The sequence below is a fragment of the Silurus aristotelis genome (assembly GCF_946808225.1).
Source record: "Silurus aristotelis genome assembly, chromosome: 11".
In the NCBI taxonomy this organism is placed as follows: Eukaryota; Metazoa; Chordata; class Actinopteri; order Siluriformes; family Siluridae; genus Silurus; species Silurus aristotelis.
In genome coordinates, this window is record NC_139584.1 from 5,257,111 (window position 1) to 5,273,456 (window position 16,346).

The following is a 16,346-nucleotide window of genomic DNA, read 5'->3' on the forward strand; positions in this document are numbered from 1 at the left end:
AACGGTGAAATGTGTGAAAACACAGGAAAAGAAGGGGGAAAAACTAAGTGAATTTAAATTCTCGCACAAATGCTTGCCACTAAGCACCAGACTATACTGTCATGCAAGGCGGTAAAGTTCACGATGCGTGCTGTGCTTTTGGTAGAACCCATGAAAGGTAGAAATCTCAGGATTAATGTGTACCTTCCTATTTTGGGAAGTGGTAGGAGGGGTTGAGGGGGTAATAGTCATCTCTTACACCACTAGCTAGCTCTAGAGACTACCTATATATTGATTTAAAAAAGGTGAGTGTTGCTCTGTCAAAGAAAGGTTAGGAGACACCCTGATCCAGAAATCACCGCTAGTTAGCTACATACCACTAGCTCAGAGATTTTCAAACTAGTGCTTGCAATTTCATGTGATAGTCACACAGTTTTGTGTAGCTACAGACTAGCTTTATCTTGATAAAAGAAATTAGCCTTTCTTAAGGAGTATTGAGAGGGGCTTAGCAGACAATGTTTTTTTCTAACTACTCTCACTACTGGCTGGCTAGCTAAAGACTAGCTATAGCTCGATATTAAAATTATGCTATGGCACAGGAGACCTACCGCTAGCTATCCACCACTAGACCACACTTTAGCTAGCTCAGAGCTTTTTAAACTAGTGCTCCCATTACCATGTGTTAGTCAGTGAATTTTGTGTGTCAATATTTTAAAAACACATTTGAAAAAATATATTTACCTTGAATCGAGCAATGATGTCCCTGCTAACTCGTCACTCAATGAAAGACAACAAACATAGAGGTTGTATACTCAAAGTGTATCCCGACTAAATAAGCATAGTGTATTTAAGGCTAAGGATTTTTTTTTTAAGAAAACGAAAGTAACTTTCAAAGTAAAATAAAATGAAATAAAATAGAATGAAACACATATGGAGGTCAAATTAAGGTCATACAACGATTATATGGAGGTCATACACATATGTAATCTAAGAATTACAAACTCACCTCTCTTATATTCAATTCCAAAATTTCTTTATCTCTCATAGGATATTCAATGTGACAAGGCCTCACCTTTCCCACCTCCATGTTCTCTTTTTATTCCCCCCATTTTTTTCCATTTAATTTATTTTCATCTTTGCTCCTTCTTTTCTCCCTTTCTGCTGTCTTGTTATTTCCTTATTCCGATCTTATTTCCGTTTTTGTTTTATTTTTCCCCTCCCACCTTTGATTATTTGATTCTCTCTATCTTTTTCTTTTTCTTCCTTTTCTTACACCCTTTATCCTAATTTTGTATTACTTCTAATATATATATATATATATATATATATATATATATATATATATATATATATATATATATATATATACAGTGGAACCCGGTTATGTCGATGATCGAGATAAACGAAAATCAAAATGGCGGCAGTATATTAACGTGCTTGAAATTTCTTTATGTACATGATGTGCGTTAATAAATGAGAATGTGCATGCACGTGTTTTTGAAGGTTTTTTTTTACACAACAGCGTTGTGTAGAGTGTTTTTTTTTGTTTTTTTTTACCTATTTTTCTTCCTTTTTTATCAAATCTAAAGCCTGACTCTGAGCTCCACCAGAAAGTTCTCAACACGTTCTTTTCCTCATGAAAAAAAAAAAAAAAAAAAACTTTTATCAACAATTAAACTCCAATTAGAAATAATTGCTGTGTAAAATGAACTCAACTGATTCGATTCTCTCTATTTTTTTTTGGAAATGAATTTCTAAATTTCAATATTCCACACTTTGCCTTCCAGCATTCAGAAAAATGTGTGTGTCTTTGTGTGTGTGTGTGTGTGTGTGTGTGTGTGTGTGTGTGTGTGTGTGTGTGTGTTTAACAATGGAGCGAGAGAGTTAATATGTTTTGTGAACAATCTCGGGGATCATAATACAAGACCTCGATTAAACTATGATTTAATTTATTCCAGCAACTTCTTCTTCTTATTGATGAGAGAGTTGCTTTTCTTTTTATCACTCAACAGTCATATGTGTGTATGCATATGTGTGTGTGAGTAAAAATCTAATAAAATGAAATGTAATAAAAATGAAATATTGTCACACAGATGTATAATAATTACAAAGCCATGGCGAAAAATCTGAGCTCTGAAGTCTTGCTAATGTTTGTGTGAGGAAACTTCTGGGTGTTCAGAGTCGGGTAACGCAGCTGCTTTAGTGGATTTTTAATTCGAATATTGAAATCACCTTTATGCAGTTTACCTTTGAGGCCACCAAATACAGCCTGAAAAAGCAACTTTATCTGATGTCAGATAAAGACAGTTAGAAAAATATATATATAATGATGATACAGGAATGAGGAGATGGTAAGTGTTGAACTCAAATTAATTAAGTCTAGCATATAATTAATTTATTACTACACTATAACGGTAACTCGTTATTTAAAAGGGCATAGAATTACACTTGAACTAACACATGCAGTTATTTTACAATGTGTATGTATTACTGACTGCCCGTGCATTTCTTGCCTTAGCCTTCAGTGGTGTCCTTCCTAAAATGATCCACCTGTAAATATCATTGTTATGGCACCACGGCTATAAAACCATCAATAATAGAAATGCAGTATAGCATAATATATACATATATTTGAGCTTGTGCAGTTTACTACAGATGTGGGTAGCAAACTCTGACTAGTGACCATCTAATCAAAGGAAATGAAAATGCTGACATTATTGTACGCCTGCCAGATGACCCTGGATTGGCTCGAAACTAGAAATCTGATTGGTTAAAGCAACAGCTTTAACCAGGATGTACTTAACACTACACATGCCCGATCTGCTGATTTTGAAGGTCTCATGGCAGATTTTGACTCAACCAATGCATGATGTTGAGAAATTCTAACCTAAACAGACACTGCAGAAAGCAGCAGCGAGAGAAACACTATGAAGAAAATAGACTAATGGGAATAATTCAATAAGAGAATATAATTTCCATTTAATATTCATGGAAAAAAGAAGGTAAGTCAGTGATTCTTATAGTGGTTAGGCTAGCAGAGAAGGCCTTGCTGGCCCTGACGACCCACCATTGACATATAATTTTGCTGAGTGGTGGGCCGTGCATTTGGTACCTGGGCCTTTAGTGGGGACTTACCTGACTTTATCCACCTCTTAATACAACCACTATCACGTCACAATTATAGAAACTATCAATACAAAAACACAATATAACAACGTGTGGCATTACAGAGAAAGAGAGGTATTTCACATATGGAGGGTACCATTTTACTATAGCAAGAAACCTAGTTAAGACTCCAAACCGCTACACTACAACCACAACTGTGCACCTACAACATCTGGAGCAGTTCAGAATCAATATTTGTCTAATAACATGACAAATACATAAAAAAATATATAATAATAATAATATATAACCTACTCAGCAGAAATGCATACTCATAATTTGCACCGCTCTGAGAGGCTGTAAGCCAGTGGTACCGCTCGTCTTTACTGGTCTGAAAGTGGAGAACAAACCCTGAGACAAGCTAGCTAGCTTCAGGGTTGGCCGACCTCCTCACGATGTCTAGCTTTTCTTATAAAATGGATTTTTAAAAATGTCAGAGACCAAATACATTTTTTTTTTCTCCGTAGGCATAAAAAAGTCTAACTCTGATGTATTAATGTGTGCAGAGCTACACACGTGTTTTGCCAGTCAAATTTGGCTGTAACAGTTTCCCTCTGACCAACCAATCAGAGGATGGAAAAATGCTGATGCTACTCTGGGCCAGCGAGCTGCCCTGTGAGGAGAATATGAAATCTGATTGGTGAAAGAAACAGATTTATTATTTATAGAGACTGAGGTAAAAAGGCCAACAGTACTGACTTTGAAGGCCCTGGGTAGATTAGATTGACATGGCAGCACATAGAGGCTGAAATCTGATTGGACAAAAAAATCTAACATCCACAAACACGTACTGGAAGCAGTGCAGCCAAGAGAAACGCAACGAAATGATGAGAATAAACTGTTGGAAATAAATTAACACAATTTCATGTAACAAATATTTGAATTTAGGTTGTAAATGTAGGTCAGTGCTTCTGATGGCCCACCACTGTTTTTGCTTATTATAATATTATTAATAACATTAATGTTGCTGACATAATTATTGACAACAAAAATATTTGTTCAGCTTTACTTAAATAATGTCAGGATTTATTTATATAGGATAACTGTATATTTATATATTTTTATATAAATATTTATATATTTAAATGTAATAAATTAATTCATCCCTAACCAGCAAGTCTGAGGTGAAAAACTCCCTGAGATGATAAAAAAAAAAAAATCTTGAGAGGAATCAGACTGTGAAACGAGAAACACAATTATAAACCTTTCCTTTTTATAAGTGGATATTATTGAGTCATAAAGTGCAAATTCTGTGACCAGAAAATTATTTACAGATTTAACAGGAAGTTGAACTGATGGAGATGCAAGATTTAAACTTCATATTATTTGCAATCTTTCATGATTGATTGATTTCATGATTCATGAAACCATCCAGAGTAATATCATGGATCTTTAGGTTCTCCATGTGGAGCACATCCTCAACAGCAGTGAAAGAAGTCCAGATAATGAGAGCTTCATCCAGAAGAACAAGAGAGGGAGAGAAAGACATACAGAAAGATAGAGAGAGTGATTATTAGTGATGCTTATTGACACGTGATGTAAGTGCATTTTGTGTTACTAGTACTGTTTTAATTATTAATATGTATTTCTTCTTCTTCTACTTATTATTATAATTAGTAATATTATTATTACTGTTATTATTATTATTATTACTAATAGTATAATAATAATAATGATTAGCAGTAGGATTATTAATGGTAACAATAATAATTTATGAAATGTTGTTAATTTGGTTGTTTTATATTTCTGAATAGTTTTTTATTTTACATTTAAATTTTAAGCTTATTAGAATACAAAATTGTTTAATAGTCATTTTTTTAATAGTCATCTTGTTCACATTCTTTTCATGTCATTATTTATTGTTAATTTGTATTTAATGAAATAATGTGATACGCATTTTATTTTATACTTTTTATACTGATTTTTTATTGTTATTCTTGTTGTGATTGTGATTATTATTTGTGGTTGTATTTGGTTCTTGTCCAAAGTTTTGTTCCCCAGAACCCAGGAAAGCCTATAAAGCTGTCTGCAACTGAAGTGCGTGTGTGCGTGTGTAAGAGAGAGAGTGAGATATATATATATATATATATATATATATATATATATATATATATATATATATATATATATATATATATATAGAGAGAGAGAGAGAGAGAGAGAGAGAGAGAGAGAAAGAGAGAGTGCGTGTGCGTGTCAGAGCTGGTGCCTCAGTACAGGCGGTGCTTGGTGTGTGTTCTGGACGTTTGCACGCGCTCTGTGTTTTCTTTATACAGTACAAGTCTGCGTCTCTAGGCGCACGCGTGTATCCTGACGTTTTCATGTGTGTGTTGCGTGTGTGTGTCTATGTGTTTGTGCGTGCGTGTTCGCGCGCTCGTTCGTGTGTGCATGAGTGTAAGAACAGTGCGGTAGTAACGCCGCGTTACTCGAGTCGCGCGCTTTACTATTCCCCGCTCCGTTCGTCCGCGCGCTCAAAGAGGTGAGTAATCCCGTTTATAAACTGCTTCATACACACTCACACACACACACACACACACACACACACACACACACACACACACACACACACACACACACACACACGCACGCAAACGCGTTTTACTCACAAGTTTAATTATCTCTAAAATAAAATAAAAAAACTTTGTCGCCGTTAATTAATTAAGCTGGTACAATCACGTGGTCAGTCACGAGGTGTAAATGTGAGTTTTTGGTCGTTCATCGCGTTCACGTGTTTTTATTTTGTGCCGTTTGCATAGAATTAGGCGCGCGCACGGAAAAAAGTTGAATCAAAACTTTGAAACGTATAAAGTTACTCCGTTTATTTTTTATTTTTTGTTTAAAAAACAAAACATAAAATAGGAAGGGAATAAATGTTACACTTATGTGAGAACAGGTTTAGTGATGTTTAGTGAGCGCGCACGGGACGGTTTAAATGGTGTTCAGTGAGCGCGCCCGGGACAGGTTTAGTGATGTTCCGTGAGCGCGCACGGGACCGGTTTAGGCATGTTCTGTGAGCGCGCATGGGAAAGGCTTAGTGACGATCCGTTAGCGCGCGTGGGACAGGTTTAGGGATGTTCTATGAGCGCGCGTGGGACAAGTTTAGGTATGTTCTGTGAGCGCGAATGGGACAGGTTTAGGGATGTTCCATGAACGCGCATGGGACAGGTTTAGGGATGTTCCTTGAGCGCGCACGGGACAGGTTTAGGGATGTTCCATGAGCGCGCATGGGACAGGTTTAGGGACGAACTGTTAGCGCGCACAGGACCAATGCATGTCCCCGAGCTCTCTGAAGCTGTCCAGGTGTTCGAAGTTTGATCTCACTGTCACTGTTGAAGAGATAAAAATCTTCCTCTTCGTCATGACGGTGACACTTGTCTTCTCCCGGTCCCGAAAACTCGCGTTAACTTTCACTCCATCCGCTTTACATTCACTACAAAACTGCACAGAAAGAAAAGATTCTATTTACACTTCTCCTCACACACACACTTTCCCTTTATCTCCACTTTCACTTCTTACTTCTCTATTCCTGCATCTTTCTTGTGGTTTTCTTTTCTTATTTTTTTGTATATTAATTCCCGTTTGCCACACATTTCTTTCTTTCTTTCTTTCTTTCTTTCTTTCTTTCTTTCTTTCTTTCTTTCTTTCTTTCTTTCTTTCTTTCTTTCTCTTCGAAAAGATGGAGATGTTTGAGATGATGTAGAGTGATGAAATGGAGATGTTGGAAAAGCTGTGGGGTTTCTTTCTTTCATTCTTTCAGGTTTTTCTTTCTTATTTGTTGATGAGTTGTCTATGTTGGAGCTGTAGAGTGATGAGATTACGGTGTTTAAGAAGCGGTAGGGTTATGATATGGAGATGTTAGAGGAGCTGTGGGGTGATGGGGTGGAGATGTTGGAGGAGCTGTGGGGTGATGGGGTGGAGATGTTGGAGGAGCTGTGGGGTGATGAGATTACGGTGTTTAAGAAGCGGTAGGGTTATGATATGGAGATGTTAGAGGAGCTGTGGGGTGATGGGGTGGAGATGTTGGAGGAGCTGTGGGGTGATGGGGTGGAGATGTTGGAGGAGCTGTGGGGTGATGAGATTACGGTGTTTAAGAAGTGGTGGGGTTATGATATGGAGATGTTAGAGGAGCTGTGGGGTGATGGGGTGGAGATGTTGGAGGAGCTGTGGGGTGATGGGGCGGAGATGTTGGAGGAGCTGTGGGGTGATGTGGGGGAGATGTTGAAAGAGCTGTAGAGTGATAGGATGGAGGTGTTGAAGGAGCTGTAGATAGTTGAGATGGAAATGTTGAAGGAGCTGTGGGGTGATGGGGTGGAGATGTTGGTGGAGCTGTGGAGTGATGAGATGAAGATGTTGAAGGAGATGTGGAGTGATAGGGTGGAGATGTTGAAGGAGCTGTAGAGTGAAATAATAGAGATGAGCTGTAGAGAGTTGAGATGGAGATTTTGGAGGAGCTGTAATATGATGAGATGGAGATGTTGGAAAAGTTATAGAGTGATGAGATGGAGATGTTGGAGGAACTGCGGGGTGATGAGCTGGAGATGTTGGAGGAGCTGTGGGATGATAAGATGGAGATGTTGGAGGAGCTGTAGAGTGATGAGATGGAGATGTTGGAGGAGCTGTGGGGTAATGAGATGGAGATGTTGGAGGAGTTGTAGAGTGATGAGATGGAGATGTTGGAGGAGTTGTAGAGTGATGAGATGGAACTGTTGGAGGAGCGGTAGAGTGACGAGATGGAGATGTTGGAGGAGCTGTGGGGTGATGGAGATGTTGGAGGAGCGGTAGAGTAATGAGATGTAGATGTTGGAGGAGCTGTGGGGTGATGGAGATGTTGGAGGAGCGGTAGAGTGATGAGATGGAGATGTTGGAGGAGCTGTAAAGTGATGAGATGGAGATGCTGGAGGAGCTGTGGGGTGATGGAGATTTTGGAGGAGCTGTGGGGTGATGGAGATGTTGGAGGAGCGGTAGAGTGATGAGATGGAGATGTTGGAGGAGCTGTATAGAGATGAGATGGAGATGTTGGAGGAGGAGCTGTAGAGTGATGAGATGTAGATGTTGGAGGAGCTGTGGGGTGATGGAGATGTTGGAGGAGCGGTAGAGTGATGAGATGGAGATGTTGGAGGAGCTGTATAGAGATGAGATGGAGATGTTGGAGGAGGAGCTGTAGAGTGATGAGATGGAGATGTTGGAGGAGATATTGAGTGCTGAGTAATAAAATAAAGTTACACCCAGCAGTAAAATGAGCGGAACGAGTGGAGCGAGCAGATACACTAAAACTGCAGGAGGTAAAACTAACCGGTTCAAAATTTGTGACTCGTCATATATAGTTTACATTTTCTAGCAGAGTGCAAGAAACTTCCTGTTTATCTTAAAACCTTTCAAAACATATATTACAGAGAATATTTCCAATTCTACTTTATTCCTGCTCCAGCTTTCATTTTCATTTTATTATTATTGTTATTATTGATATTAATTATATCAATAATATGTTATACATTTACATTTTTCCATCTAGTTTGCTATAAGCCACACACTTCCCCTATTCTATTCCCTTCCTTTCTTTCTCTTTTATTAATTTATGTCCTTTTTTGTCCCCCTTAATTTTTTTACTTGAATTATTATTATATATTTTTTTCATTTATTACAATCCTGTCTTTCAATTTTCTATCTGTCTTTAGGTGTTACACTTTGTATGTGTGTTACTCTGTGTGTAGCAGTATATTTGTGTGTAGTTGTGATGGTGTATTTCTGTATAATTGTGTTACTCCGTGTGTAGTGTTGTATTTTTGTGTAGTCATGTTAATCTGTGTGTAGTTGTATTTGGGTCTTAAACTCTGAGTAGTTGTGAATCTGTGCTACACTTTAAGTTGTTGATTGTTAAGCTGTAATAGTTGTGTATCTGTGCATTACACTTTGTATATTTGTGTGTTACTCTTTGTTTAGTGGTTTATTTGTTTGTAGCTGAGTTTCTCTGTATGTAGTTGTGTATTTGTGCATAGTTATGATACTCTGTGTGTATGTTTGTGTATTTGTATGCATTTGTAAATCTAATTGTGCATTTGTTTGTGTCTTTTACAATTAAAGTATTTGTGTGTATCTGTGTGTAACACTGAGTAATAGTGTGTAACAATTTGAGCAATTGTGTGTTACTCTGTGTGTGTGTGTATGTATGTATATATATATATATATATATATATATATATATATATATATATATATATATATATATATATATAGGTGTGTGTTACTCTGTGTGTAGTTGTATTTGTGTGTAGCTGTGTGTATCCGTATGTATCACTTTGAGTTATTGTGTGTTAATCTGTGTGTGCTTGTGTATTTGTGTGTAGTTGTGTGTATCCGTATGGATCACTTTGAGTTATTGTGTGTTAATCTGTGTGTGCTTGTGTATTTGTGTGTAGTTGTGTTACTCTCAGCAGTTGATCATGACTGTTTTTTTCCCCCACAGATGTATGTGAGTGGATGATCGACGTGTAGACGTGCGTCTGGTCCCTGTCTCTCTTTCTTATTTTCTTTCTCTCCTCCACATTTTTGTTGCTAGAGCAGAAATGGACCTCCACCGAGCTGCTTTCAAGTTGGACAGCTCCTCATATGTTCCAAGCTCCATGTCGTCTCCGGCCCTCATGGTCCTGGCATCGACGCCTGAGTCTGACCGTGAGCCCTCTATCGTCCCCTGCCAGACCTCGCGTTCGTTCGGAGTTCCGGTGTCTCTAGAAAAAGACCTGCACCTCCCGTTCCCTGGCGGCTCCTACACCTTTTCCTCTGTGTACCAAAGGCAAGGAGGCTTCACACCCCGAGACTTCCCCACCTCGCTGCTCCACCTGCACCCACAGTTCCCCCCGACGCCACTGAGCATTCTCGGACCTGGAGCGGTGGGAGCATTCCGGCCCTTCTCTTCTCCAAACGAAGACAGAGACGCAGGGATTTATCACTCTGCCTTCCTTCCAACCAAGAGGCTGAAGGGAGGCCAGGAGCTGGAAACGTCACCCCATCTGCGCTACACAATCACTGAAGGGAAGGAGTTCGAGTTTGGGGTCAACCAGCTCACCTCCGGGTCTCCCAGTTCCCTGAAAGGAACTGAGGATTCTGGGAAAAAGAGGTTCACCATGTCAGGGCTGCTGGTGGATGCCGAGGCCACGTGTAGCCCAGAGGAACAGAAGGACGGATGTAAGTCTGTGAAATCGTAGCTCTCGCATGTACACATGAGCTAAATTATTCTGTTTCCTGTGTAAAAATTATGTAAGGAATCTCCAGTGTCAAAGTCAGAAGTCATAGGTAGGGGTGTACCCGACTAATGATTTACATAGTCATTGTTTTGTCTGAAAAGTCTTGCCTAACTGATATGAGGTGGTATCCAAAGGTTTTGAGAATATCTCAGTTTACACAAAGTACTTTATGTATCTACATTAACACACCTCCAAAATAGTCCCCTTGCACAGCAATACAGCTCTCCCAGTGTTTCTGCCACTTCTGGAATGTGTCCTGGAAATATTCTTTTTCAAGCATGTCAAGCACCTTTTGATGTGTTTTTGCACACTGACTTATGAAGGTGGTGCTCCCTGTGATTGTGCATGCAGCCTTGTGCTGCCACCTGTTGGCGTCTGACAAAACTAATCTTGAAACTTTTTGATACCACCTCATAGTGTCGGGCTGGTGGCTGGACGATGTTGACAACACTTGCAGGTCATAAAATGATTCCTCATACCATTTTAAAGCCACGAAGAACGGAATATCAATCTAAGATATAGAAGAAAACGTGCAAAATAAAAAACATTTTGGATCAATCAACCTAAAAAAGAACAAATTTAATATAACTGCAGAAAAACAATACTGCAGAAAGGATTTGCATTTCAGGTTTTGGCAAATGAAATTAAATCGGCTAAATTTCCTGTGCGAGCGCGATTCAAGTACATCGCAACACTGATGCACCAGAAAACAATAAAAAAAAGTTTTTTCATGAAATTACAACAGAATATAGTTATACAAAATCTTCAAGATATAGTTAAATATTAAAACCTCTGCCTCCAAGATGCACCAGTGTCTGTCACGTATCATTGAAACTTAAATCTGTCACGGGGGGTTGGATATATTCATGACCCTTAAAAATATGTATCAAAAGCTTTTTTGATTTAAAAAAAATGTTTATTTACAGCATTATCGTAATAGGCTGTATATGAACTTAAAAAAGGTAGTTCTATGTGAAATCAGACATTAAGAACCCCCATATAATCAAAATGCCATGATTCTACTTTCATAACATCTCTGTAAAGATTAGACTGTGAGATTGGTAGTCGAATATACAATATAGATGTTATACAATATAGATAATATAGATATAGCTATAGTTATAGATGCAACACTTATATTTTGTTAATATCTTGTGCATTTATGTGCAATAATCTCAGTTTTTCACTGCTGCTACAAATTCTATTTCATGCTACACGTTTAATTTCACTTAATATATAACAATTTAGTGCATCCGGAAAATATTTTTTTGTTACAACCGTATTCCAAAATGGATTAAATTCATTATATTCCTTACAATTCTACAAACAATATACCACAATGACAATGTGAAATAAGTTTGAAATCTGAAAATGTTTAAAATAATAAATAAATAAATAAAAAGTATTCACAGCCTTTGCCATCACACTCAAAATTGAGCTCCAGTGCATTTCCACTGATCATCCTTGAGGTATTTCTACAACTTTATTTGTGGTAAATTTAGTTGATTGGACATGATTTGGAAAGGCATACACCTGTCTATATGAGGTCCCACAGTTAACAGTGCATGTCAGAGCACAAACCAAGCCATGAACTCCAGGGAATTGTCTGTAGACCTCTGAGACAGGATTGCATCGAGGCACAGATCTAGGGAAGGGTACAGAAAAATTTCTGCAGTGCCAAATCAAATATGCAGAGGATCCGCTGTGGCGACCCCTAATGGGAGAAGCCGAAAGAAAGTTTTATTGAAGGTTGCAATGAGCACAGTGGCCTCCATCATCCATAAATGGAAGAGGTTTGGAACCACCAGCAGTCTTCCTAGAACGGGCCTCCCGGCCAAACTGAGCGTTTGGGGGAGAAGGTCCTTAGTCAGGGAGGTGATCAAGAACCTGATGATCACTCGGAATAGGGCTAAAGCTCTGTGGAGAGAGGAGAACCTTCTGGAAGAAGAACCATCTCTGCAGCACTCCACCAATCAGGCCTGTATGATGGAATGGCCAAACAGAAGCCACTCCTCAGTAAAAGGCACATGACAGCCCGCCTGGTGTTTGCCAAAAGGCACTTGAAGAACTCAGAACATGAGAAACAAAGATTGAACTCTTTGGCCTGAGTGCCAAGCATCATATCTGGAGGAAACCAGGCATCACTCATCACCTGGCCAATTCCATCCAGTGAAGCATGATGGTGGTAGCATCATGCTGTGTGGATGTTTTTCAGCAGCAAGAACTGAGAGACTAGTCAGGATCGAGGGAAAGATGAATGCAGCAATATACAAAGATGTCCTTAATAAAAACCAGCTCCAGAGTGCTCTGAACCTGGACCTTGAACCCAATTGAACATCTCTAGCGAGATCTAAAAATGGTGGTGCGTCGATGCTCCCCATCCAACCTGATGGAGCTTGAGAGGTTCTGCAAAGAAGAATGGGAGAAACTGGCCAAAAAATAGTTATGCCAAGCTTGTAGCATCAAACTCAAAAAGACTTGAGGCTGTAATTGGTGTTAAAGGTTCTTCAACAAAGTATTCAACAAAGAGGGATTACCCCTAGTCAGAGGTAAAGCTTTTAGTAACTGTAAGACATCTTCAGGACAGTTTGCAGGGTTTTATCTGTGAATATTCGACAAAAAATTTTTTTGAGACATGTAACCTTTTAAATGACCTTCTGCAAAACATTTTAATCAATGGTGAATGGTGCTCATAACATCTGAGCCGCATGTGGGTTAGGATTAATAAAGAGAAAATCCCGGTCCTTTCATGCCAACAGCTGTTTCATTATTCCATAAAGAAATTCTATATATAAAAATAATTCAGATTGAACTAAAAGCCCTATAGAGACCAGATCTGCATCCGGCATGTCAGGGGTTTTGTGTACATGTGTGTTTAATTTGGGTCTTATACACGCCGGTGTGCGCTACAACCGTTTTATGAAGTGAGCCTTTCTTCTCTAATCCCTGTGAAACCAAACCTGAGACCGTAGCCGAGCCATATCATTATTATTATTATTACATATATCATGATGACATATCATTACGGCATGTCATCGTACAGTACACGGCAGTGATCATATGAGCTCGGAACCATGAATCATCAGGAAAGAAACGTGGGAGACAACGCAAATCAGGCCCCGAGACAACACGTCAATGCTAACGAGCAGGAGAGGCTGCGCTTTACACCTCCAGCTCAACACATCGCCCCCGTGCCTTCCATCCATTTTGATTTTGTTGAAAAACGAGTGGGAGGGACTGTCAGGCGGACGCGGAAACGCTCGTCACTCCGCTCTGTAATTGGCTGCGCTGAGTGTTTGGGCGGGAAAGACACAGAGAGAGACGGTTCCTCTGGCGAGCTCCGAGCGAGGGGAAAAAAAAGTTCCGTCTGCGTTTCCACATGAAAGGCAGCACACTGTGAGGGCTGGATGAGGAGCGATGGATTAGATATGCATGTCAATGGGAGAAATAATAATGACTGACATGGATACGGGAGAGAAACCCACACATTTAGGCTTCAGAAGTGAAGCGTTCGGCGAGAAAAGTTTGGATTGTTTTGCCTCCGTTAGCCTACACAGCTGCACGCCTACGCCCGTGTGACTGACAGTTCCGTCCCATCACTGCACTAGGGAAATACTTCACCCTGAATTCTTACCACTAACCATAAACCTTACTATTACTGTATTTGTACATCAGAATATTGTGGATCAGTTAGCAAACCTTTTATACTAATTACGCTAATAATACTAACGTGGCTGTAACTAGCCATGAGGACTCTTGAGGAGGTGCAGAACTGGATACCTTCAGATGGTTTTATGTTTGAACTCCAGCTATGAATCTCAAACTTCAATTACGTGTTTTTATTTTATTTAGACTATTTAGAATATTGCTAGTCAGTGTAGCCTGCTAGCTGCAGGAACATTAGCTGATAAGATTTGGCCATGAATAATTTAAGTCCAGCTTTATTGTGTAATGTTTCTAATACGGGGAAGTAGTAGCTCAGTGTTTAAAATGTTAAACTTCTGGTCGAAAGGTCATGAGTTCAAATCCCAGCACAACCATGTGCCACTGTTGAGCCCTTAAGCAAGGCCCTTAACCCTGAAGTGCTCGGTTGTATATATGATTAAAGATAAAAAAAAAAAAAAAAGTAGCTCTGGATAAGGGCATCTTCCAAATGCCGTAAATGTATTTATGTAGTCATTATTAACTATTGTATGATGACACAGTGTGACGTAACAATTTATCCGTATATCAGCTACACAGTAGATTTTTATAAAAAAAATGTTCGCACTAGAATTGGATTATAATTCTTACCCAATCTTTACATAGCAAAATGTGGTGACTTCCTGACTAGCACATAGCGTGTCAGTGCAATAATGTGTGCAGGTAGATAAAAAATGTCTAACGCATACATATAAATTAATTTACATTTAATTGTCAATACTTCAACTAGTTTGCGTAACTTTTAAGCCTATTCCCGTTTGTCAGTGTGTTTGACTTTAAATCCTGTGAGCGAAAAAGTGAAGCAACAGGTTTTAAAAAACAAAACTACAGAATGAAAAACTGGTTGAACAATTCACTAGTGACAGAAACGCAGCGAAAGAACTGAGTCAGAATGCGACTTCGCGTGAGAAGATGTTTCGGCTGCCGTATACAAATACAAATACAATGATGTAATTACGGTGCAAACGGAGTTCGTGTCGTGCAGAGACTCAGCTCGCTATGACAACAACGTAGCACACCTGGGCGAACTCCGCAGCCAAACGTACCGCATGACCATGCTTGCTATCTGAGCGGGAATATACGGAGGAAGTTTTACGGAAAAGCTTTATTTGCAATTCCAAAACATATCCAGAATAAAAAAGTGATAGGAAGTGAAAAGTTTAAAATTATGATCGGTATGAAATACAAGATAAAACAGGGAATGATCTATACAACTAGGAGATTTGCATAACTTCGCATGTACATAAACTGTATATAAATGTATATGTCTTTAAATGTACTTATTTATTATGGCTATAATGCTTCTATAATCAGACTATTATAAGACTTGCTTAATCAGCTCAGTTTATAATTAAAGATTTTGATGTTACTCCTAGCACAGCAATCTATTAATCAAAAACTGATTGAAACCTATTAAAATGATCATGACCCCAAATCCTTCTTTTCAACTGCTATGCCCACGGGTATTGGGGCGAGTTCGAGTCAGGAGTTTTTTCCATCATTTATTCCTCTCAAAAAGTTCTGCTTGCTGTTGAACTGACACTGAAAGATATTTGATTAAAAAAAAAGTAGTGAAGTAAAAGTAAAATTCTCCCCAAATAGAAGTACTTTAGGAAAGTACAGATACTGATCACCACCACTGCAAAAACCAGGAAATTGAGATAAAAGGCCACATTAAGACCCAATAGTGTGCCCCCTGCTGTTTGAAGCAATGACGTCCTGTAAATCCCACTTGTGTGACATCAATGACAAGAGACAGATCAGGTTTAGCATTTGCATTCACTAAACTCGCTAAACCACAGAGAAATATATCCGCCCTCTTTCGCATACCTCAGATCACATGATTGGTTGCCATTCCTGATTGACAGGCAGAAGATGCAGCGATGTTGTCACTCAGACCCAGAGTCTCAAAATCTCATAGCCATTTTTGGCCTCTCTGTTGTCTGACCTCCGACCCCCATGACTTCATGCGTGTCTCCTTGTTGTATCGGGAAACCGATTATTATCATTTGTTTTATGTCTGACCTCCAGGCCACATCTCCAACCACCATGTTATTCCATCGCTCGTCTCTCACAACGTTCAAAAAAAGGACAGAGTAACCCACCAGCTGTTTAAACACATCCTAGTTTTTTTTTTTTCCATTTCTTTTTTCCAGAGGGCAGATGTCTTCACTGGGCCGAATCATGTTTATTTCCCTTCGGGAGGTATTTTAAACGTTCGGGTCGAGACCTGATAAAAAGCGAGACAGAGCGTGGGCA

At 39.1% G+C, this 16,346-nt stretch overlaps 1 protein-coding gene across 2 annotated transcripts in view; it reads left to right on the forward strand.

Moving 5' to 3' along the window:
* The first annotated feature begins 5,402 nt into the window (after window positions 1-5,402).
* Window positions 5,403-16,346, forward strand: part of rnf220b (ring finger protein 220b) — a 49,071-nt gene continuing 38,127 nt past the window's right edge. For both annotated transcript variants that reach the window (XM_083554975.1, XM_083554976.1), the window contains exons 1-2: window positions 5,403-5,623; window positions 9,608-10,326. In XM_083554975.1, coding sequence (XP_083411101.1) covers window positions 9,708-10,326 — 619 coding nt within the window. In that variant the 5' untranslated portion in view covers window positions 5,403-5,623; window positions 9,608-9,707. The remainder of the gene's footprint in view (window positions 5,624-9,607; window positions 10,327-16,346) is intronic.